This window comes from Panthera leo, chromosome F3 (assembly GCF_018350215.1).
Source record: "Panthera leo isolate Ple1 chromosome F3, P.leo_Ple1_pat1.1, whole genome shotgun sequence".
Lineage (NCBI taxonomy): Eukaryota > Metazoa > Chordata > Mammalia > Carnivora > Felidae > Panthera > Panthera leo.
The window spans coordinates 66,608,331-66,632,939 of record NC_056696.1 but is presented as its reverse complement, the minus strand read 5'-3'; the positions used below and the strand labels follow the sequence as shown (position 1 = coordinate 66,632,939).

General features: G+C 53.3%; 1 protein-coding gene and 1 long non-coding RNA gene across 2 annotated transcripts in view; one reads left to right on the top strand and one right to left on the bottom strand.

Moving 5' to 3' along the window:
* FCRL5 (Fc receptor like 5) overlaps positions 1 to 24,609 on the bottom strand; it is a 39,864-nt gene that overhangs the window by 7,430 nt on the left and 7,825 nt on the right. The window contains exons 2-11 of the mRNA XM_042926335.1: positions 21,957 to 21,977; positions 20,474 to 20,728; positions 18,326 to 18,580; positions 17,762 to 18,046; positions 16,076 to 16,348; positions 13,154 to 13,432; positions 6,396 to 6,674; positions 5,744 to 6,022; positions 3,492 to 3,770; positions 1,229 to 1,507 (exon numbers count right to left, since the gene is read on the bottom strand). Of these exons, the coding sequence (XP_042782269.1) occupies positions 1,229 to 1,507; positions 3,492 to 3,770; positions 5,744 to 6,022; positions 6,396 to 6,674; positions 13,154 to 13,432; positions 16,076 to 16,348; positions 17,762 to 18,046; positions 18,326 to 18,580; positions 20,474 to 20,728; positions 21,957 to 21,977 (2,484 nt within the window). The remainder of the gene's footprint in view (positions 1 to 1,228; positions 1,508 to 3,491; positions 3,771 to 5,743; positions 6,023 to 6,395; positions 6,675 to 13,153; positions 13,433 to 16,075; positions 16,349 to 17,761; positions 18,047 to 18,325; positions 18,581 to 20,473; positions 20,729 to 21,956; positions 21,978 to 24,609) is intronic.
* LOC122212437 lies at positions 15,597 to 19,110 on the top strand. Its single transcript, XR_006199138.1, has 4 exons — positions 15,597 to 15,756; positions 16,167 to 16,272; positions 17,800 to 18,609; positions 18,710 to 19,110. It is a non-coding gene; the product is annotated as an uncharacterized LOC122212437 (long non-coding RNA).

The window sequence follows — 24,609 nt, the reverse complement described above, 5'->3', positions numbered from 1 at the left end:
TTCTCCTTTTGAACAGCTCCTTCCAGGAAACTTCGAGTCCAAAATACTCCACAGTCACTGTGCACCAAAATCACAGAATTTTAGGGCTGGGGATGACCACAATGGCCATCTAGTCTGATTTTCCCACTTTATGGGTGTGGATATCGAGGTCAACGTACGGGGAAATATGCTCGGCCAAGGTCATGCGGCTAGTTGCCTCCAGAGCTGAGACCAGAACGCTCACCCCTATGGCCCTTAGCATACTTGTGCTACCCTCCCCCGGGTCCCCCCGAACAGGAGGTCGGAGGTTCGGTCTGTAGGGCTGTCACAACCGGTTCAGAGCTCACAAGAAGCCGTTTCCCTTTGGATTCAACAATGAATGGCAAGTGGTCAGAGGGCAGCATGGAGAACGGAGGAATTTGGTGGAGGGTGGCTCGTGGCATCCATGCTGTCCTGTTCTAACCTCTCTGTGCTGCTCTCCCGCGGCCCCACTGCTTTAAGATTCACTTTGTAAAAAAAAAAACAAAAAACGTGGACTGGTTGTGTCTCCTAAAAGGCCACGCACAGAGCTAATGTTAATATGGAGTTTTTAATATGGAAGTCTCAGGCGTATTTATATTCCTGGTAATAAAGAAGTATACGAATAGGGGCACCTGGGTGGCTCAGTCGGTTAACCGTCCGACTTCGGGTCAGGTCATGATCTCGCAGTCCGTGAGTTCGAGCCCCGCGTCGGGCTCTGTGCTGACAGCTCAGAGCCTGGAGCCTGTTTCCGATTCTGTGTCTCCCTCTCTCTGACCCTCCCCCGTTCATGCTCTGTCCCTCTCTGTCTCAAAAATAAACGTTAAAAAAAAAAAAAAAAAGAAGCATAAGAGTAAAGGCTTGGGGGGGGTGGGTCAGGAGAGAAAAACCCGGACAAGGAACAGCCAAACCTGTTTCTGGAGCAGAGAGACCCATAGTCTCCCTTTGTAATCTTAACCACAGATCAGAATATAGTCTACGGTGTAAAAACCCTTTGCATTTTTAGTGAGGAGTTTCGATGCCACTGAGGAAGACCGCTTGGGCTGGGTGGCCACGAAGGTCCAGGTTCTTGTAGGGGAAACCACAGGGAGGATCCTGGATGCGCAGAGGGAGGCTGTGGCGGCAGGAAGTAGTGGGGGCCCGAGCCGTCCCGGCAGCCGGGGGGAGGACCTCAGCTCCCCTCCGGTGGCCGGTCCTTGCCTGTGCTGCTGGTGGGGCAGGACGAACTCACCGATGACGCTGAGTGACACCACCTCACTGCGCTGAGCTTCCAGGCCATTGCTGGCCTCGCAGGAGTAGTTTCCAGAATGTTCTGCAGTCAGAGAGAGGTTGAGGGACGCTCCTCCTCCAGAGGGGGCCGAGCTGTTCCCCAGGGGGACGTCCTCGCGATAAAACCGGTACAGGATGGGGGGAGAGCCCCTCTGGGCCTCGCAGTGAAGCTCTACCACGTCCCCCTCCACGGCCTGGGATCTGGGCCCCCTGACGGTGAGGACGGGGCGGGACGCTGGCACTGAGGGAGGAAAAACAGTTAACCATCAGTTCATGCTGTTTGAACATCTCCCTCCACGGGAAAGACGTTTCAAACCAGAGCCTGTTTTCCTCGGTCTTTAGTGACCTTGTGACATTATCAGAGCCCAGTGATGATTTCCTCAGGTCTGAGGACACAGTAAGGTCCACGTGGTGCCGTATCCAGTTCAGAGCACTGGGATACACAGCCTCCAGTGTGTTTGGGGGCCTGGAGGCAAAGGTTACGGGGACTGCCGAGAAGTCAGGAGACAGTTGGGGGAAAGGAGGGACAGGAGACCCGTGACTCACACAGCCAGGGACGTCACGGAGCCTGGGCCGCGTCGGAAACGAGGTCCACAGAGAATGGGTACTGATCACCTTATTAGCTCATTTCATAGTCATTCACTCGTCCAAAATTAATGGAGCACTGAGTAAGTCCCAGGAAGTGCGCCATGTGCTAGGGATTCAAGAACGAGAAAGACCCCGTCCCAGCCCTCCCGAAGCCTCAATCCAGGGGATGGGATAGGCAGCGATCACGTGAACGGCAGGTGCAGAACGAACACAGCGATGACTGATACAAAGTGGAGACTAATGTGCTGTGAAATGTGTCATCCCAGGGACCCGGTCTCGCAGGGGCTGGTCAGGGAACGCTTCCTCACAGGGACATCTGAAATCAACCAGGTGAAGAGGAAAACGCAGAGCGTGCCCGGCAGGCAGACAGCATGTGCAAAGGCCCTGAGTTGGAAGAAGGCTAGAGCCCTGGAATTACTGTAACAAGGTGGCAGCAGCAGTGAGAGGCGGTCTGAGGGGTGGCATGAGTAGGAGAGGGAGGCTGGGCTCGAGGAGCCTCGGGGAGGACACTGACCCCCCTTCACACAGCCGCAGGAAGTCGCTAAGTGTATCTGTACAGGGCTGTGAGGTAATCCGATTGGTCCTGACTCATCATGCTAAATAAATGTCCGGGGAAAGGTCCTAGAGAGAGGGAGACGCTGGGAGAGGAGGAGGAGGACAGAAAGGGCTAATCGGTGTGCAAATGTCGGGAATGCGAGAAAGACAGAATCCAGGGATCAGGTGGAGACTCACGGAGAGCAGAGGCCTCTCCTCTGGGCCTTAGGCAGAGGACGGAGGGGTCACCGTGTGGGCACCAAGACAAGCGATATGGCGGTGGAGTCGGGGGCCAGCGTCCGGGAGGGAGCAGACAGGTCGGTGAACTGGGGCTCTGCTGGGGTCTGAGGACAGTGGTGGCCAGAGGGGTTGAAGCAGCAAGCAGGGCAGGTTGTTGGAGTGGCGCGTGTACAGGGGGGTGCAGGCTGGCGTGGAGCAGGTGACGAGGCGTGGTGTCCAGTCGCCAGCGGCTACACATCAGAGCCATGGCCTGATGGCAGGATGGAGGGCAGAGCTGTGGGTGAGATGCTGCCCTGCGGGGAAAGGGGCATCTCGGGGAGGCCAGCCCGCGACGGGGCCAGGTGCACACACTGGGACACGGTGGTCCAGCCCCAGGCAATAGGGGCGGGGACAAAGTCGGGAGAAGCTCTGGCAAGTCTCGTAGCCAGAGCTCCGGGAGGGGGCCGGAGGAGCCAGAGAGAAGTTCAAGGGCCAGTGAGACAGTGAGGCGGCCTTTGTCCTGATGGACAGACAGAGGAAACCCCACCCCAGCCTCTTCTGGGCTGAGACGCGCCCACGTCAAGTGTCCTTTCCTGCCCATCATTGCGGACCAGGATGCGGTCTGTGGTCTGAAAGCCTTTACTTCTACGTGAGGGCGTTCTTGGTCACAGTGGCTGCAGGATGGCTTCTGGGGAACACACAGCAAGGGGAAGGTGCAGGTTCCTGGAAATGGAGAGTCCAGACCTCCCAGATGGAGGCTGTGCGGGCAGGGCCTGCTGTGATGTCATAGCAAACGGCCCCGTGGCACCTCCGGCCTGGGCCGCCGGGAAAGTTGGGGGCACGGTCGGCCCCTGGTTGTGCTGTCGTTAGAAGACTCAACTCACCTGTGACGTCGAGTGACACTGTCTCACTGCGCCGGGCCCCCAGGCCATTATCAGCCTCACAGGCATATTTTCCAGAATGTTCTGCGGACAGGGGGAGTTTGAAGGACGCCCCTTCTCTGTTGTGGACCCTGCTGCTCCCCAGGGCGTTGTCCTCGCGATAAAACCGGTACAGGATGGGGGGAGAGCCCCTCTGGGCCTCGCAGCGAAGCTCTACCACGTCCCCCTCCACGGCCTGGGCCCTGGGCGTCCTGACGGTGAGGACGGGGCGGGACGCTGGCACTGAGGGAGGAAAAACAGTTAACCATCAGTTCATGCTGTTTGAACATCTCCCTCCACGGGAAAGACGTTTCAAACCAGAGCCTGTTTTCCTCGGTCTTTAGTGACCTTGTGACATTATCAGAGCCCAGTGATGATTTCCTCAGGTCTGAGGACACAATAAGGTCCACGTGGTGCCGTATCCAGCTCAGAGCACTGGGATACACAGCCTCCAGTGTGTTTGGGGGCCTGGAGGCAAAGGTTACAGGGACTGCCGAGAAGTCAGGAGACAGTTGGGGGAAAGGAGGGACAGGAGACCCGTGACTCACACAGCCAGGGACGTCACGGAGCCTGGGCCGCGTCGGAAACGAGGTCCACAGAGAATGGGTACTGATCACCTTATTAGCTCATTTCATAGTCCAAAATTAATGGAGCACTGAGTAAGTCCCAGGAAGTGCGCCATGTGCTAGGGATTCAAGAACGAGAAAGACCCCGTCCCAGCCCTCCCGAAGCCTCAATCCAGGGGACGGGATAGGCAGCGATCACGTGAACGGCAGGTGCAGAACGAACACAGCGATGACTGATGCAAAGTGGAGACTAATGTGCTGTGAAATGTGTCATCCCAGGGACCCGGTCTCGCAGGGGCTGGTCAGGGAACGCTTCCTCACAGGGACATCTGAAATCAACCAGGTGAAGAGGAAAACGCAGAGCGTGCCCGGCAGGCAGACAGCATGTGCAAAGGCCCTGAGTTGGAAGAAGGCTAGAGCCCTGGAATTACTGTAACAAGGTGGCAGCAGCAGTGAGAGGCGGTCTGAGGGGTGGCATGAGTAGGAGAGGGAGGCTGGGCTCGAGGAGCCTCGGGGAGGACACTGACCCCCCTTCACACAGCCGCAGGAAGTCGCTAAGTGTATCTGTACAGGGCTGTGAGGTAATCCGATTGGTCCTGACTCATCATGCTAAATAAATGTCCGGGGAAAGGTCCTAGAGAGAGGGAGACGCTGGGAGAGGAGGAGGAGGACAGAAAGGGCTAATCGGTGTGCAAATGTCGGGAATGCGAGAAAGACAGAATCCAGGGATCAGGTGGAGACTCACGGAGAGCAGAGGCCTCTCCTCTGGGCCTTAGGCAGAGGACGGAGGGGTCACCGTGTGGGCACCAAGACAAGCGATATGGCGGTGGAGTCGGGGGCCAGCGTCCGGGAGGGAGCAGACAGGTCGGTGAACTGGGGCTCTGCTGGGGTCTGAGGACAGTGGTGGCCAGAGGGGTTGAAGCAGCAAGCAGGGCAGGTTGTTGGAGTGGCGCGTGTACAGGGGGGTGCAGGCTGGCGTGGAGCAGGTGACGAGGCGTGGTGTCCAGTCGCCAGCGGCTACACATCAGAGCCATGGCCTGATGGCAGGATGGAGGGCAGAGCTGTGGGTGAGATGCTGCCCTGCGGGGAAAGGGGCATCTCGGGGAGGCCAGCCCGCGACGGGGCCAGGTGCACACACTGGGACACGGTGGTCCAGCCCCAGGCAATAGGGGCGGGGACAAAGTCGGGAGAAGCTCTGGCAAGTCTCGTAGCCAGAGCTCCGGGAGAGGGCCGGAGGAGCCAGAGAGAAGTTCAAGGGCCAGTGAGACAGTGAGGCGGCCTTTGTCCTGATGGACAGACAGAGGAAACCCCACCCCAGCCTCTTCTGGGCTGAGACGCGCCCACGTCAAGTGTCCTTTCCTGCCCATCATTGCGGACCAGGATGCGGTCTGTGGTCTGAAAGCCTTTACTTCTACGTGAGGGCGTTCTTGGTCACAGTGGCTGCAGGATGGCTTCTGGGGAACACACAGCAAGGGGAAGGTGCAGGTTCCTGGAAATGGAGAGTCCAGACCTCCCAGATGGAGGCTGTGCGGGCAGGGCCTGCTGTGATGTCATAGCAAACGGCCCCGTGGCACCTCCGGCCTGGGCCGCCGGGAAAGTTGGGGGCACGGTCGGCCCCTGGTTGTGCTGTCGTTAGAAGACTCAACTCACCTGTGACGTCGAGTGACACTGTCTCACTGCGCCGGGCCCCCAGGCCATTATCAGCCTCACAGGCATATTTTCCAGAATGTTCTGCGGACAGGGGGAGTTTGAAGGACGCCCCTTCTCTGTTGTGGACCCTGCTGCTCCCCAGGGCGTTGTCCTCGCGATAAAACCGGTACAGGATGGGGGGAGAGCCCCTCTGGGCCTCGCAGCGAAGCTCTACCACGTCCCCCTCCACGGCCTGGGCCCTGGGCGTCCTGACGGTGAGGACGGGGCGGGACGCTGGCACTGAGGGAGGAAAAACAGTTAACCATCAGTTCATGCTGTTTGAACATCTCCCTCCACGGGAAAGACGTTTCAAACCAGAGCCTGTTTTCCTCGGTCTTTAGTGACCTTGTGACATTATCAGAGCCCAGTGATGATTTCCTCAGGTCTGAGGACACAATAAGATCCACGTGGTGCCGTATCCAGCTCAGAGCACTGGGATACACAGCCTCCAGTGTGTTTGGGGGCCTGAAGGCAAAGGTTACAGGGACTGCCGAGAAGTCAGGAGACAGTTGGGGGAAAGGAGGGACAGGAGACCCGTGACTCACACAGCCAGGGACGTCACGGAGCCTGGGCCGCGTCGGAAACGAGGCCCAAGTTGGAAGACTCAACTCACCTTTGACGTCGAGTGACACTGTCTCACTGCGCCGGGCCCCCAGGCCATTGTCGGCCTCACAGGCATATTTTCCAGAATGTTCTGCGGACAGGGGGAGTTTGAAAGACGCTCCTCCTCTGTTGTAGACCCAGCTGCTCCCCAGGGCGTTGTCCTCGTGATAAAACCGGTACAGGATGGGGGGAGAGCCCCTCTGGGCCTCGCAGCGAAGCTCTACCACGTCCCCCTCCACGGCCTGGGATCTGGGCCCCCTGATGGTGAGGACGGGGCGGGACACTGGGACTGAGGGAAGAAACGTAAGCTAGCTGACATCCGTATCTTGTCACGTTTCTTGTATTTTCATTTTTCAGACATGACCTCTGCGCTGTATTGATGACGTTTTCTAGATCTTTCCCTGTACCGGAACACCCATGCATATCAACACATCGATAGACACATAAAAGCATACAGGCACGCACATGCACAGGACCACAATATACGCACTGGTCTATGGCCTGCTCTTTCCTTCGGGAACGCGGCACGAGCATCTTTCCACGTCATTGCTTAAAGATCTACCTCATTTGCTTTTAGAGATCCAACTTACTGTGGTACGATTCACACGCCACAAAATGCACCTCTGACATCTACAATTTGCTAACTTGGGATAAACATTGCCCGATTACGTTAATAACCGCAAAGCATTCCAGTGCATGGATTCACCACGGTACACTAAAGCAGTTCCCCACGAGCAGGTGTTTATGTCCCAGCTCTCCTACGATGTCACGTCCCACAGTCCTGCATACACGTCATGGTACATTTGCACGTGAGCTTCTGAGCATGAGCTCTTAGAAGCGGACTTTCTCGGGTGAGGAATATGAACATTTCAAGTAACCATATATTATGCTAGATTGTTCTTCAAAAACTTTGGACCCTTTTCCCTTTGCATTAACGGAGGTAAGAGCTCCTGCTCCCACACTGTCATGAGTGATAGTCACAGAAATGCAGAGGCTCATTTTTATTATTTGTCTCTTCCTAATCCTAAATTCTACAGTTATTCTTTTAATGATTATGTATTTTTGAGAGAGAGAGAGAGAGAGAGAGAGCGAGCGCGCAGGGGAGGGGCAGAGAGAGAGGGAGACATAGAATCGGAAGCCGGCTCCAGGCTCTGAGCTGTTGGCACAGAGCCCGATGGGGGGCTTGAACTCACAAGCCGTGAGATCATGACCTGAGCCGAAGTCAGATGCTCAACTGACTGAGCCACCTAGGCGCCTCTACAGTTATTCTATCTGAACAACTCCCCCGTGTATCCTATGTGACTCTTCTACTTGTTGATTTTTCATGGGCTGCTGGTGAACTATAATCCATGAATGAGAAGTTACTGCCTGCAAAGTATTCAGATATTGCTTACAAAATGGAAAATTTGACAGCTGTGATTAATTTTTCAAAATGTATCAAGTCAATTCTTTTTTCTGCTCCCCTATGAAAAAACAGTAGTCACCATGAGAAAATTCTTGTTCTTTTATTTCTTTTTCCCCATCTGGCCAACTAGCTTTTCTTTGTTACATATATTTTTTTACACCTTTGGCACTCTCTGTGACCATAACTCTCACAGTTGATTAGGCTTGTTTTCATATCTGATTCAGTGGTTTTCAACCCTATGTGTACAATATTCTTAACTAAGGTTGTGTTAAAAAAAAAAAAAAAAAGAGAGATTCTGAGACCACATCTGAGAGATTCTGAATGTAATGGGTCCAGAGAGATGATTAGTAATGAGCCTGTTTTCAGAGCTCCCAGACTCTAGCCTGCAGCCAAGGCGGGGCTCCTTTTGAGCCCTTTGTATCGATTCATATTTTGGCTGGCTGGATTTTGTCATCATATAACTTGTTCGAGAAGGTTTAATGGATACTAAGTTCCCTGGGTCCCTGCATGTTTGACCATGTCTTTTGGATTTGGTATAAAATTCTCCATTCTTTTTCCTCCTTTGAAAGTGCAAATCTGCGGAGAAAGAGGATCTCTTTTGCATCGTTGGTGGGAATGCAAGCTGGTGCAGCCACTCTGGAAAACAGTATGGAGGGTCCTCAAAAAACTAAAAATCGAACTACCCTATGACCCAGCAATTGCACTACTAGGCATTTATCCAAGCGATACAGGTGTGCTGTTTCGAAGGGACACACACACCCCTGCTGTTTATAGCAGCACTATCGACAACAGCCAAAGGATGGAGAGAACCCAAATGTCCATTGACGGATGAATGGATAAAGGAGATGTGGAGTATTACTCGGCAATCAAAAAGAATGAAATCTTGCCATTTGCAACGACGTGAATGGAACTGGGGGTATTATGCTAAGTGAAATTAGTCAGTCAGAGAAAGACAAAAATCTTATGACTTCATTCATATGAGGACTTTAAGAGACAAAACAGAGGAACATAAGGGAAGGGAAACAAAAATAATATAAAAACAGGGAGGGGGACAAAACAGAATATGGAGAACAAACAGAGGGTTCCTGGAGGGGCTGTGGGAAGGGGGATGGGATAAATGGGTAAGGGGCACTAAGGAATCTACTGAAATCATTGTTGCACTACATGCTAACTAATTTGGATGTAAATTAAAAAAAGAAAGAAAGAAAGAAAGAAAGAAAAGAAAAGAAAGAGCGAGCAAATCTGGACATGACTTCTCTCTCCCAGCATTGGTTTCTGTGCAAAGTCTAAGACCAATCTAATAATCTTTCTTTCTGAGATGACCAATTTCATTTATTTTTGCCGTGATAACATGTGCACGCACACCCACACACAACGCATGTGCATACACACACATGCACGTGCACACAACAAACATGTGCACACACATGAACACACGTGTGCATATATAACCTCGAAATTCAGTAACCTTATTAGAGTATTTTTTTTTTAATTTTTTTTAACGTTTATTTTTGAGACAGAGAGAGACGGAGCATGAAAGGGGGAGGGGCAGAGAGAGAGGGAGACACAGAATCGGAAGCAGGCTCCGGGCTCTGAGCCATCAGCCCAGAGCCCAACGCGGGGCTCGAACTCACGGGACCGCGAGATCATGACCTGAGCTGACGCTTAACCGACTGAGCCACCCAGGTGCCCCGAGTATGTTTTTTTTTAATTTTAAATGTTTATTTATTTTTAAGACACACACACACACACACACACACACACACACACACACACAGTGGGGAGGGGCAGAGAGAGGGAGACACAGAATCCGAAACAGGCTCCAGGCTCCGAGCTGTCAGCACAGAGCCCAACGCAGGGCTTGAACTCATGAACCTTGAGATCATGACCTGAGCCGAAGTCAGACGCTCAACCGACTGAGCCACCCAGGCCTTTCGATCTACGTATTCAATTTTCTTCACTTTGGGAAAATTTTTTATTACATCTTGGACTTTTGTTTTTTCTCTTCAGTTTGGTTTCCTCTCTTAGGGACATTCCACATGGGGGTCTTCACTGGTCTCCATATTTCAAACATTTTGTTGCTTTCGTTTCTCTTTTTCTACTTTGCATTCTGTCATGTTTTCTCAAACCAATTCTCCCTTTGATTAACGGTTTTCAGAAGGATACATCCTGTTCTTAAGGCTTCAAACTTGGATTTCATTTCTAAGAGAGCTTTGTGGGGGTTTTTTGGCTTTTCTTCTGAGCTCTGCTAATTTATAAAATGTCTTGTTTTCTTATCATGTCTTCTTTAACCTGTTTGTTCCTTTTTGCAGTTTTTTTTTTTTCTGGAGTCCGTATTTTCTTTAATTGTATTGAGAATAGTTAGAAGAATTTGTGGGTTTTTTTTGTTTCCTATGCCAATTCTTTTTAAAAGTATTATGAATTACGTGTCCCTTCTTCCCCTTTTACAGTTTCAAATGCATCAATGCAAAACTCCCATATTCTGCTTCTTTTTGCTTATAACTAATCCTTCAATGGATGGAGGTATATTCAGAGTCTTGTATCTGCTTGAGAATGCTGTGTGTGTGTGTGTGTGTGTGTGTGTGTGTGTGTGTGTGTGCGCGCGCGCGCACGTCTGTGTGTGTTTCGTTGACCCAGGGCTGGTGATCGATGCCAAATGGGTAGATCTTATCAGAATACGTTCCCGCAAACTCTCTTTGTCGTTTCTTTGGGGCACAGTCCCTCAAAAAAGTACATAGTTTTGTCAGAGTATCTGCCTGGCTCACAGTGAAGCTTCCCAGCTCACAGACAGTTGTCTGCGAATCTAGGGCTCATGAACTTCTGCCCATGTGCAGGAGTGGATGCAAAGATCAGTGTTCTCTTCCTCATCTTGCCTCAAAGGCTTTTTGTTCATTGTTTTATGAATGCCGACTGAGGACCTGCACTGTGCCAGGTGCCAAGTAGGCACAAGTATGTGGCGGAGACCCAGAGTGACAAGGCTCTGTTCTTATGAAGCTTACAATGTGGTTTTGAGGGAGGCAGGCAAGAAACAGGAGATAAAGAAGTTTGAGGCATTGCTAAATTTGAGAAGAAAATAAAACGTGGTAACGGGATGGACGGCGCCTTAGGGCTGGGGCCTTTCCTAGGTAGGTTACATTCCGGCTTTGGAGCCTGGGTCTCACGACACTTAAATTTCTTAACTAATCTCTTGACCCCACAATTTACGTTGGGAGAATGTCTGCCTTTGGTCATTCGTGATTTCTGTGAGCTGAGACAGAGGTTGTCCAGGAGCAAGAGAGCCTTCAGATCTGTCTGTTCAAAGATAAGACAACTCCACCCGGACTCACGTGTTCCTAAGACCAGCACGTTGCCAGTTTACACACTCACCAGCTGCTGCCTCTAGCTGCAATCATGCTCTGACTCCTGCCCACTCCCATGGCCCTGGCGGTGCCTCCCCTCGCGCCGCCGGGAGCGACGGTGAAGCCGTCGGGTGGCGCTCTCCCCTGGGGGGCCGGGCAAATGGGCCCAGCTCGGCAGCACGCCCCGCTCTGCCCCCGCTGTCTTCTCTGGGGCTCGGAGGGATGCTAATCACCGTCTTGCCTAACTTCCAGCATACGGTGGAAACAGTAAGACAAAGGCAGTTTACACGTTTTGCCCGAATTACGAACCACGTTTTCATAGCCAGAGCCAGAATTCAGATTTTCTGACTCATACTTAGATCGGACGACCCAAGTGTTTTCAAGTATGCTGGCTCTTTCTAGGAAACCCCAGAGTCCCTGCCGTGCACACGGGTCCCTAAAACAAGTATTTTCTGAACCGTAGTTCGTGCTGTGCTGTGTCGTCTCCACGCTTTTGTTGGGCTGGAGGTGGGCAGTGCAAGGCCTGCGGCCCCCGGGGCCTGGCTGCCCGCCCGGTCCTACTGCTGCCTTGGCTGGAGCCATCCGGCCCTGGAGGCCAGGCAGAGGCTGAGATACACGGCAAGGAGTCGCAGCCAGAAGCCGAGAAGTTGATGCCGGCATGGCAGAGGTCACGAGGTGGAGAGAAGGGAGGGCGCTTAGGAGCAGCAGGGGTGACGGTGGGGACACAGGAAAATAGCTGGTGGCCTGCGAGCAGAGTGAGCTTTGAGCTCGTCACAGGCCAGTATCACCTGCTCTGGAGAAATAAGTGATTTTCTGAGAGATCTCCCAGCTCTTCCTTGTGCCTGCAAGTGTTGTCTTGTTTTTCTCGCTCCCTGGACGTACACGAAACAACCCTCCCCTCTGGGGACACCCGGTCTCAGTTTCCTCATGACGTAGAATGGTCTGGTGAACCCTGCTCATGGTTTTTCCATCATCCTTCTATTTCTCATAAAAACAGATAAACCAACAGGGGCGCCTGGGTGGCTCAGAGGGTTGAGCGTCTGACTTCGGCTCAGGTCATGATCTCACGGTTACATGGGTTCGGGCCCTGCCTCGGGGTCTGTGCTGACAGCTTGGGGCCTGGAGCCTGCATCCGATTCCGTGTCTCCTTGTCTCTGCCCCTCCCCCACTCACCCTCTGTCCCTCTCTCTCTCAAAAATAAATAACATTAAAAAAATTAAAAACAAAAAAACGGCCAAACCCACAAACAACTGGGCTTTCACTCCCGAAGAAGCAAAGATCCAAGTGTAAACAGAAGCAACTTCACTCCAAACGTGATGCCACCTATTTGGGTGGTTACATGGGTCACCATGAGCTGTATGCCTCTGATTTGTGCGCTTTTCTGAACGTATGGCATATTTCAACAACAACTTAAAAAATGGGATACGATAAAATGAAACTTATTTTCACGGATTCAGGCAAAAGATCACGGAAACTCCAGAAAACCCTTCCTCCTTCCCTCGTCGACCCTGCCGTGAGTGCTTCAACGGCTTGGGAACTCTGGACCAGTTGAGGGCTTGCCGGCTACTTGGCTGCGTGACCCTGCTCGCAGCCAAGCGCACGCTTGAGTGTTAGTGCTTCTGGGCACTGGGTTAAGAAAGAGTCTCCCGGGGACGGGATCTACAGAACATGTGAAAACCTCGGAGGGAGTGCATTCCTCTGGTAAAAGCTGGGGAGTCCCTTGAGCTATCCAGGGGTCAGGCTGAGCCAGGGCTGGGAGGGCCAAGGCCCACAGCTGGCTGCCAGGGGCGCCACGTTGGGGAGGTGCAGACTTCTGAAAGGAAAGAACCCTGTGAGAGGCAAGGACTGAGTCAGCGCCCCCGGGGTTCAGCCACAAAACGCCGCATGCAAAAGCAGAAGACACAAAGGAGAAGGGAGTCTGGGTGTGACGGCTGCCTCGCCGCTTGTCGCATCGGGCCTCAGTTTCCTCTTCTGTAACACAGTGGCAAAACAGAGATGAGTGGCTGACAAGAATGCAGGGCTTACCTTTGACAGAGAGGCTCTTGGCCTCACTGCGCTGGGGCCCGAAGCCATTGTCAGCGGTACAGAAGTAGTTCCCAGAGTCCTGCACCGTCACGGTGACACGGAGGGACACTCCTCCTGCAGACAGGACCCACCTGCTCCCCAGGCTGATATTCTCGCGATAAAACTTGTACAGGATGCGAGGCGAACCTCTCTCGGCTTTACAGGTAAGCGTCACTGTATATCCTTCAGGAACCGAGGCCCCATGGGGGCTGAGGGTGAGGACAGGACGAGACACAGGGACTGAGGGAAAGAATCTTCAGTCAGCGGGTGCTGGGCCTCCTCCCTGCACATTTCCGGTGCTGGCCGGGCTTCAGCCCCTGCCTTCCACGCGCCCCCTTCTCCCCACCCGCCCCCCTTGAGGTGACCCCACTCCTGTTTTCCGGTGTAAATGACGCTCTTGTGGAGGAAGTCCCTTCTTTTACCCCTCCCTGTTCCTTCCTGTGGCCCTGGAAGAGCTGCCCCCACCTGCCCACCCCAGACGAAGCCTCCTCCTTCTCCACCTGCCTCTGTCCCACATACAGGTTCTCTGGCTCCACCGGCTTCTTCCAAACCCCATGTAGACGTATTTAATCCTCTCCACATTAGAAAATCAGCAAAGCGCGGGGCGCTCGGGTGACTCGGTTGGTTAAGCGCCCAACTCTTTGTTTCGGCTCAGGTCACGATCTCATGGTTCATGGGTTCGAGGCCCATGCTGGGCTCCGTGCTGATGAAGCCTGCTTGGGATCCTCTCTCTCTGCCTCTCCCCGGCTTGCTCTCAAAATAAATAAATAAACTTTAAAAAATTTAAAAAATCAACCACAGAAAACCTTCCGCATCTCTGTGTCCTCTTCCCCGTCACCCCTTTCTCCTGTGGACGGATTTCTGAGCGAAGGGGCCTACATTTCCTGTCTCCATTTCTTTGCCTCACACTCCTGTTTTTGTCTGTGAAAACCTGCTTTTTTTTGCCTTATCGCCACCAATCTATAACGTTGATCTTCCGCCTTTGCGATTATAATGAGGCTATAGCGCTGTCACATCTGCATCTGCTGTACGGGTGTCTGTCGTGTATAATTTGTAAACACATGCATGCAGGCACTAATTATCAAACAAGCCAATGGGGCAGGTGCTATTACTGCCCCTATCTTACAGAAGAGGAAACTGAAGCCCAAAGCAGTCAACCGCGCAGCTGGTAAGCGAGGCAGCGGTCACACCCAGACTCCCTTTTCTCCTCTGCGTCTCCTGCTTTTGCATGCAGCGCTTTGTGGCTGAACCCAAGGGAGGTGACTCAGTTCTTGTCTCTCATCAGCTGGCAGCTCTGCTTTGTCTGAAGTGGCCACATCTTCTGCTTCAAATACGTTCTTCCCTTGGTTTCTGCGGTTTCTGGGTCACGGCGTCTCCTCCCACGAGCCACGGTGCTCAGGGCCCTTCCCCTTCGGCGGGGCTGGCCTGAGGTCCTGTCTGGCCTCTCTTCTGGAGCCCCTGCTCTGCTCCTGGTGGCTCCCAGGGCGGGCTCTTCTCTTTTCTGCCATCCATTCGTCACCCCGGTGGCCCAAGTGATCTCTCCGGTGTGAGTCCCGATCGCGGAGTCCGGAGCTCCCTTTGGAATAAGGCCCAAGCCCTGAGCATGGGTCTGAGGCCTCCTGCCGCCCGTCCTCCGCCCCTCGGCCCTTCCACGCTCGCTGCACTCTGCACCGCCGGGTCCTGGACAGGTCCCTCGTTTCCGCTGCGGGTCCTTCGGGGCCTGCCTCCGCCCGGGTCCCAGGCTCTCTCCCAGCCCTCAGCTCCCCCGTGAGCTCTCCTCGAGTCCTGTCCCGGGCAGTGCAGATCGGGGCGCCCCCCTGCCCCCACGGCCCGCAGGTACTCGTGGGCCTCGGCCCGGGGCTGGCTGGGGTGCCGGTCCACACCCGCCGGTCGCCCCCAGAACCGTGCGCAAGGCCGGTCCCGGCTCGCCTCAGGCTTCTGCAGACGGCTCGCACCCCCGGCGCAGCGCTGGCCGAGTGCATGCGCCGTCACGTAGGCACTTCCGCCGCGGCGGGCGCTTGCGGTGACGTCACTGCCCGATGTCCTCGGGCCTCTGGGTGTTCGCAGCGCGGAGCCCCTGCTCTCCTGGTCCGATGCCTCCGTCGGGGCTCCCTGGCCGAGTTCCGTACGACCTTCTGCGCAGGAGCTGCGGGAGCGGCTGCACTCTGGCTCGTCGCCAGCCTGGTTGTGTGTTTTCTCCAGAAGCGGAAACTGAGGCTGCGCGGGTCCTGCGCCGGGACCGGACTGCGCATGAGTACATCCCCGCCCCCAAAGGTGCGCCCGGAACTCGTTCTGCGTCGACGGTACAACGCAGAGACTCGAGGCTCCGCAGAAACCGGGTAGGTTCGTAACTTTTTCGACACTCGCCTTTGTCACCTTGGGGGCCTTAAGGCCATCGGGCGGGGGGGGGGGTCATCCGTGCCCCCCAGACTCGCTCTCCCCTGCACTCCTGCTCCCCAGGGCCCGCGGAGGAAACGCTGATCGCGCCGCGCGGGCTGAGTACCTTTGGTGGCTCTGTACCCCGCTGGGATCCATACGTGACGTTCGAGAGCCAAGTGATCAAGGTGTGTGGTGATCAATAATTGACGTCACCTCTGGGCCCCGGGGACTGATTCTGCAGTTACTGAGAGCACGTGCGAGGATGGGGCCTCGCAGGACGAGGGGTGGGCACGAGAAAGCACCGGGCTCCTCGGGTGGGGCCGGGAGGGGGGCTGCGGTGCGGACGTCCCGGGCTCTGATGGAGCCTGCACTGTGCCAGCGACCAGGCGCAGAAGGGCAGGCAGCTGTCCCCGGGAACATCGGTGGGCCTTGGAGGCGGGAGCGCACCCCCGGAGGGCTGGGGGAAGGAGGCTGAGGTTGGAGGGCCGCAAGCCCAGGACTTACCAGTCACGGTGAGGTACACGGGCAGGCTGCGTTGGGCACCCAGGCCGTTGTCCGCGGTGCAGTAGTAGTTTCCAGAATGCTCTGCCCTCAGAGACATGATGGACTTCATGCTCTGAGTGGGCTCCATCTTCTGGATGACGACTTCTTCGCGAAGGAACTGGTACAAGATTGGGAAGGAGCCACTCTCGGCTTTACAGGTAAGCGTCACTGTATATCCTTCAGGAACCGAGGCCCCATGGGGGCTGAGGGTGAGGACAGGACGAGACACAGGGACTGAGGGAAAGAATCTTCAGTCAGCGGGTGCTGGGCCTGCTCTCTGCACGTTTCCGGTGCTGGCCGGGCTTCAGCCCCTGCCTTCCACGCACCCCCTTCTCCCCATCCGCCCCCCTTGAGGTGACCCCACTCCCGTTTTCCAGGGTAGATGATGCTCTGGTGGAAGAAGTCCCTTCTTTTACCCCTCCCTGTTCCTTCCTTCTGCCTGTGACCATGGAAGAGCTGCCCCCACCTGCCCAAGCCCTGGGGTCTTCCGCTCAGTCCCTGTTCTCCGCTTCTCCACTCGCTGGGGCTGGGCTCAGTGCACCACCCTTCATCCTTTCCCTTCCAGATTCACACACTGTTCCAGGACCCCCTCCTCTGTCCCCGCACTCTCCCCGCATCCATCCTGACCCCCTCTGTTTCCCTTGGAGAGAACAGGGTCAGGAAGAGGATGGGAGGCCTGTGTGTTTCCAGACGCCAGGACTGGGGTCTGCCTGCTGAGTACTGGCCCAGTGCTGAATGAAGAGTCTCCTTAGGCCGGGCTGGGTTAGGCAGCCATGACTTCCCTAAGGGCCTTGAGTGCCCTGGTCAAGGAGTGGTGGTTTCGGGGGTCCTCCTCACCCCCGACTACATCTCTGGAGTGGCTGCGATGTTATTACCCATCTCTGTATCCTACGAGGATGTGTGTGTTGGTTATTGTCAAAAATTAACTGCTAATTGGGAAAAGATACTTCTGCATCCCTGGGAGAAAGAGAGATGGAGACAAACAGGGAGGGAGGGAGAGAGAACGAGGGAGGGAGGGAAGAGACGCTGTGGACACATTGAAGGGCGTGGTGGTCCTGGGCTGGACAGAGCACGAGGCCCACGATAGAGAGAGACTCTTGTTCAGAGATGTGGGAGACAGCAGAGACATCAGGACATCACTGGCTGCACCGTGTTCCTCCAAAATGCCTGTGTGGAAGCCCTAACCCCAGAGGTGGCTGTATTTGGAGACGGGGTCTTTGAGGAAGTAATTCAAGTTAAAGGAGGCTATAGGTGGGGCCCTAATCAGGTCAGATCGGGGCTCTGTTAGGACTCGGTGAGAAGCCCAGTTAGGACTCGGCGAGAAGCTGGCCAGCTGCAGGATGGAAAGAGCTCTCTTGAGACACCAACATACTGCTCCTTGATCTTGGACTCGTAGTCCCCAGGGCTGTGAGAGAATGCACTTCTGCGTGCAGGCCATGCAGCCTGAGCAGACCCACGCAGGTGACTTGGGGAGGAGGCAGGAAGCGGGTAAGGCAAGAGATTGGTTGGGAGGCAGTACAAGGCCCGAAGAAGCCAGAGGGGCTGGGCTCCAGTTGACCAGCAGGACAATCAAGCACTGATGTGCCGCTCCGCCTGGCTCCTGCCCCATCCCCAGGTCCTGGTGGATCAGAACCCGCTGACACTCACTCTGCACGCGTAGCTGAGATTTCTGGCTCTGTTTGCAGACGCCGGAAGACCCTCTCTGGGCCTCGCACCAGTAATACGGCGAGTTTCTGCTCCTCGTGGTGAGGGTCGAGATTTTCAGAAAGCTTTCCAAGCCCGACTGCAGCATGTGGTCGTCTTTGAAGAAGCGGAACCAGAGTTTGACGTCTGACCTCAGCGGAGGGAGCTGGGTCTTGCAGGTCAGGGTCACTGACTTCCCAGAGACGCTCGGTGAGAGGCTGGCTGTCAGCACGGGACGTGGAAACAGCTCTAGAGAAGGATCACAGCGGTCCCCAGAGCAGTGAGGCCCGGAACTGCTCTGGAGAGAAACAGCCCGTCTGCAGCAGCCGCGGAAGGTGCACGGCAGGCAGGGGGGAGGCCGCTTTCCATCCGCAACCCCCTTCAGCTCAAAGCACTCCTGCGCTTCCTCCGAATCTTGCAGGAGTGAGCCCTGAGGTGCGGGGGTATCCCAGCCCACCCTTCTCACCCTCTGCTGCCTCAGGGAGCGTCCTTTCAGCAAGCCCGTCTCGCAGATAACGAAGGCTTTACCTCGGACTTTGATGTTGATCGTGTTGGAAAAGTAGGAACAGCAGCCATTCTTAAATCCGGAACAGTGATAGTCTCCGTTATCTCTGAGACTTGCTTGCTCGATGCGGAGCTCGGAACTTTCATCAGAGACGCTCAGGACCTCGCCCTGTCTGTGCAGTGTCATGGTATCCAGAGTGATTTCTGCATTTGCTCGGCATCTCAGAACCACAGAGTCGCCTTCAAACACGAAGGGGGGAGCCTGCAGGATCAGGTTCTCTGCAAGACAACGCGAGCCTGGTCACTCGGTGCCTTCTCTTGATTAGTGTCCCCAACGGATTTTCTAGGATTGGGATGGGGGAAAAGAACGCATAAAATAACTACAATCCTCTTTTGTTCTGATTTTAGAGTGAACACGTGTCCTGAGAAGACTCGGAAAGCAGAAATGCAAGTACAGATCCCTTCCCGCCTCGCGGCCCAGATGTGGACGTGCACGTGTCGGGTGCCCTTTTCCGTGGGCACGTACGTGAGAGTCTGCCGTGCTCTCTTTGTGAAACTGCAGCAATGTTTGTGTATTTGACAACCTACTCTGCTATGAACCCTTCTCTAGGCCGTCAGTCTCACTACGGAACCTGGCTGCTAACGGCTGCAAAGTTTCCCTTCAGTGCAATGCCATGTAATTTACTTAATGAGCTTGCTTTTCTTGACCGTTCAGCGTCCTTCAGTTTGGGGGGAGTATGTCTATGATTCCAGTAGGCAAATTCTTTTTTTTTTTTTTTTTAATATTTATTTTTGAAGCAGAGAGAGACAGAGTGTGAGCGGGGGAGGACCAGAGAGAGAGGGAGACGCAGAATCCGAAGCAGGCTCCAGGCTCCCAGCTGTCAGCACAGAGCCCGACGCGGGGCTCGAACCCACGAACCGTAAGATCATGACCTGAACTGAAGTCGGCGGCTTAACTGCCTGAGCCACCCAGGTGCCCCTCCAGTAGGTAAATTCTTAAGAGGGGAATTGCCAGCTCAGAGAGGATAAGCATCTTATTTTCTCCTTGTTACCATACTGCTTCCTTGTTCATGAAATCAGAGAACATCATAACCTGCTTCGAATTCAAACAGGTGGCTTTATTTATTATTCTTTCTGGGGTGCCTGGGTGGCTCAGTCAGTTAAGCATCAGACTCCCGATCTCACTCAGGTCATGATCTCACGGTTGGTGAGATCGAGCCCTGTGTTGGGCTCTGTGCTGGCAGGGCAGAGCCTGCTTGGGATTCTCTCTCTTTTTCTTTTTAATTCAGAAGGAAATTACACCAAAATAAATCAGAATCTCTTTACATAAAAAAACAAAAACCAAAAACAGGTGGCTTTAGAACACAGGGAAAAAGAGAAATGTTTCTTCTTTTTTTCTTGTTGTCTGTATACATTATACTCTTGCACAACATGGGGGTAGGGCACCGACCCCCCCCGTGCAGTGGAAAATCTGAGTATTATGCATTTTGTGACATTAACATGTATTTTGCGTGTTCTCTGTATCATAGACCGTATTGTTGTAAGGAAGTAAACTGGAGGGAAATGTTATTAAGAAAGTCATCAGGAAGAGAAAATACATTTACAGTCCTGTCCTGTAGAAAGTCTGCTGGGAAGGGGACCCATGCATTTCAACCCCGTGGCATTCATGGGTCAGCTGTACCTCTGTCTGTCTGCCTATCCATCTGAAAAATCCTCATGCTGCTTATTATTCAAAATAAATTTTATAAGTTTGAAACTACACGTGTGGGGTGCCTGGGTGGCTCAGTCAGCTGAGCGTCCAACTTCAGCCCAGGTTGTGATCTCACAGTTTGTGAGTTCAGGCCCCGCGTCGGGCTCTGTGCCGACAGCTCAGAGCCCGGATCCTGCTTCGGATTCTGTGTCTCCCTCTCTCTCTGCCCCTCCCCTGCTCTCACTCTGTCTCGCTTTCAAAAATAAAAAATAAAACATTAAAAAAATTAAAAAAACCAAAACTATACGTAGATTCAGAAACCATTCAAATAATTTGCTTCTCTAGTTTTCTTTGACCTGAGCAACAAATCTCGGGGTCTCATCTGTATAGGTTATTATCCCGTAAATATAGGCAGCTTCTGGGTAACTGTGTGGTTTCTAAAGAAACTGTGGTTTCTTTGTGTTCTTTCCTTTTTTTCTCACCTGAAGAAAAGGTCAAGGTCACATGGTCACTTGGGAGCGAGTCCTGGGTCTGGCATCTGTACTGTCCAGAGTCACGGACCTCCAGGGTGTTTCTTGGGGTTTCGCGTAGCATTCTACCCTCGCGGTACCAAAGGAACCGTTTTATTTTCTCTGGAGCGTGGAAGTGCAATACGTGACAAGTCAGGGTCACTGTCTCTCCTCTGAAGGCGACGGTCCATGGAGGATGGAGGGAAATCACGGGTTTGGACGCAGCTTCTGAGGAAGAGAGAGACAGAGCCTGAGATGGGGACGCCTGTGGTCCCCGCCGCGGCCGTCTGCGTGGGACGGACCCGAGGACCAGGCTTGGGGGGATCCCCAGGAAAGCCCCCCGGGAGGGTCAGTGGTTGCTCACGGCTGTTTGTGGACTGGAGCCCCCAGGGGATGGCAACGAGAGAAATGATTTCACGCCGACAGTATAAGCAGCGGGGTTCATCGCCGAATGTCAGTGGGATCAATGGCCAGTTGGCTTTTTACGGGCGCCAGAGAAGGCCGCCCCTGCCCTCCTGCTTCATCACGTCCACCCACTCATGGGGACCTCCCAGGGAGCTGTGCACGTCACAGGTGTGCACTTTCTCTCACGGGATAAATCCTATTTTCCGAAGGCTTTGGCACTGAGTAAAGCTTGAGAGATTAACTTGTCTAGCACCTTCGTGTTACAGATGATGTTTCAGATGCCCCGAGACTCTTGTCACAGCTGATTGTGGCAGAGCAAGGAACAGACAGGTCGTTTGCTGGAATCCAGAAGTGAGCCAGACAAGGATGAAATCCCGGGGCAGCTGATTTCGGGCAAGGAGAGAGGTTGTATTGCCGTTCGCGAATCCTCAAATATCCAGGACATTCTCTGACCCAGGGGAATGGTGGTGGGAGTCAGAACTAAGAAAATGTGTGACACAGATAATATGTCTTCTCCCCCAATTCCTATTTTGGGTGCATTTCTTCTTTTTGAGGGCCTGGTTGCTGGATGTTCTTCTGGAGGAGGAACATTTCCTGCAGGATTTTACTTCTAAACGTGTAGAGAACGTAGTATTCCTGCTCGTGTCTTCACAGTGCGATGCTTACAGAGACGTTTTTCGAGCTTGCTGATGGGAGAAAACCTTATCCCAAGCCCTGCACGTTTGCCGTGGAGTTGAGGACGTCCTGCATGGTCAAGTGGGTTCCATCTGCGGTAGGGTTAAGTTCAGGGTCTACCAGAGGCCAAGAGCCGCTTGTGCATTTCTTAGTTCTTCCAGGGAGAGGCCGGGCGGGGGCGGGGGGGGGGGGGCGTGTGGCTGTCCTGGCCCTTGGGTGATGCCAGTAGAGCACGTGACACTTTCACATCCCTTCTGGTCTCGGCAAGAACAGGAGCTATTGGAGACCCTCAGACAGACATTGCAAGCACCTCGTGTTTTTTAGGGAGACATTCTTATCCAGGGACACCCAAAGAGCAAAAGAGACGAGAACTCACCATATTTTCCACGGACAGGAGCTGCAAAATAAATAAATTAGCCAGAGATGAACACAGAGCAAGGATTCTTCGGTTTTTGAAAAGTCATGGCTGTTGTTTTCTGTTCATTTTATTATTTCTTTCAATAGAAATTCATTAAAAAAACTTAACAGACACTTGTCAAATGTCTCCTTCTCCTTGGACTTCTAAGATGAATAAAAAAAAAAACGGTACCTGCTGGCAAGGAGTTGACGGCTGGGGGAGCAGAAGCGTGAAGCAAAATAACGTAGTGCGGAATGGAAGTTCAGTAGTAGAAACACACACGGGCGTCTTGAGGGCGGAAGGGCCAGCGGGGCCAGTGGGTGTGTGTGTGTGTGTGTGTGTGTGTGGTGAGGGGGATGGGCTGTGACACGTACCTGAAAGAGTGATCCTTGAGAAAACTGAATGAAAACAGGAGTCAGCCAGGCAAGGGTGTCTGTACCTGGCAAGACATGGCGGAGAAGGTAAGAAAGGCAGCAAGGGCACAGAAGTGGAGAAGTAGCACTGGTGTTGAGGGGGGCTGAGACGGAGTTCTGGAAGGAGGGGAGTGAGGAGGAGTCGGGTCGGAGAGGCATGCAGGGCTCACGTCATGGCTGGTAAGTAGCTGTGGTTTTCTTCTAAAAGCTGCAGTGTTACCATCATCAACAGGGAGCCATGGAAAGGCTTCAAGTAGGAGAACGGTAGGGTTAGCATTTGTAACTTCGATGGAGCATTATGATGGTGGGTAGACGTCCGAGAGACCGGACGTGAAGCAGAGAGGCTGATGAGAAGGCAGGGGCGAGAGATGATGATGTTTAGTTTTCTTCAGAGTGTTTATCCCAGATTATTTGCTTGTTTACTTTCCCACCTCTAGAATAGACGTTCTGCAAGAGCAGGGGCTTCTTAGGTTTGTTATATGCCCCCCTGGATCTACAACAGTGCCTGGCATTTAAGAGACATTGCATAAATATTGAATGTGTATTTATTAAGTAATGAATTAAGTAACTAAGTGAATAGAGGTAGGAGGTACAGGTTTGAGAAATGGGTAACAGGAAGACAGAGGAGGCAAAGTTGGCAAGTTTGTAAACTGCCTAGACACTCCAGATGAGGGACCGTTCATTTATTCAACAAATTAAAAAAAATTTTTTTTTAATGTGTATTTCATTTCTGAGACAGAGACAGAGCTTGAGTGGGGGAGGGGCAGAGAGAGAGGGAGACACAGAATCGGAAGCAGGCTCCAGGCTCCGAGCCGTCAGCACAGAGCCCGACGCGGGGCTCAAACTCACAAACCTGAGCCGAAGTCGGTCGCTCAACCGACTGAGCCACCCAGGTGCCCCTATTCAGCAAATTTTAAGATGCCGACTATGTGCCAGGGCCTGGATAGGACAGAGGAGATCCAGCAGTGAGCAAGCGGTACTGTCTGTCTCACATGAGGCTGGCGGGGAGAAGTAATCCAGACCTATGAGCTTTAGAGAGAACAGCGGATTATTTCCCATTGCCCAAGTATCTTGGTCACCGTGGATTTCGTATTGTTTTAAATGTGGCTAAAATTTTCCCGAGTATATTCTACGTGGTAGATGTTTACCTGTAGTGTTTTAGGTGATCTTGTCAACATCTCTGTGAAGTACGTTCTAGGATCATCCCTGTTTTACAGGCTGTAAACTGGTTTAAGTAGCCAGTAGGCAGCAGAATGGAGTTTGGGGCCATTTGTCTGAACACGGGCTATTTGGCCCCAAAGCATGTGCTCCAGGCCATTACCCTAACCTGTCCCTCTGTGTTGGCACAACGTTGGGATGTCCTTCTATTTCTGGAGTGTTTGGTGCAGCTTTTTCCTGCCACTGGGCCCCACTGCACGTCTGCCTCCTCTAGCTCCTGCTCTCTGTCTGTCTCCTGAAGGCATTACCAGCTCCTTGGCATGCAGTGTGGTATTTGCTTGCACCACTGTCGGTAACTTTGGACATTTATTTAACTGGGCTCTTGTTAGGTGGATGTTTCTTGTACACTGGGTTTGCTGGAGGCCTACTTATTTATTTATTTACTTACTTATTGTGTATTTATTTTGAGAGAGCACAAGCAGGAGAAGGGCAGAGAGAGAGGGAGAGAGAAAATCCCAAGCAGGCTCCGTGCTGTCAGCACAGAGCCTGATACAGGGCTTGAACTCCTGAACTGTGAGGTCATGACCTGGGCCGAAATCGAGAGTCGGATGCTTAACCGACTGAGCCCCCCCAGGTGCCCCTGGAGGCCCTTTTAGATCATGAGCTTTCTGAGCACAGAAATGCTGCCTCCCATGCTTTCCCATCATTTTCAGCACCCCGTACAGGGCTGTGCATACGTGTCACTAAAAATTTTTGTGAAATACATGAATAAATATTTTATTCTAAGGTTTTCAATGTTGGTAAAAACAACCCCCTTTGTGTGTGTGAACTGATAGAGACTGAAACACACCCGCAGATGCAGTTAGTGCTGTGTACTAGAAAAATGACACGAGGGGCGCCTGGGTGACTCAGTCGGTTGGGCGTCCGACTTCGGCTCAGGTCATGATCTCACGGTCCGTGAGTTCGAGCCCTGCGTCGGGCTCTGTGCTGACAGCTCAGAGCCTGGAGCCTGCTTCGGATTCTGTGTCTCCCTCTCTCTCTGATCCTCTCCCATTCATGCT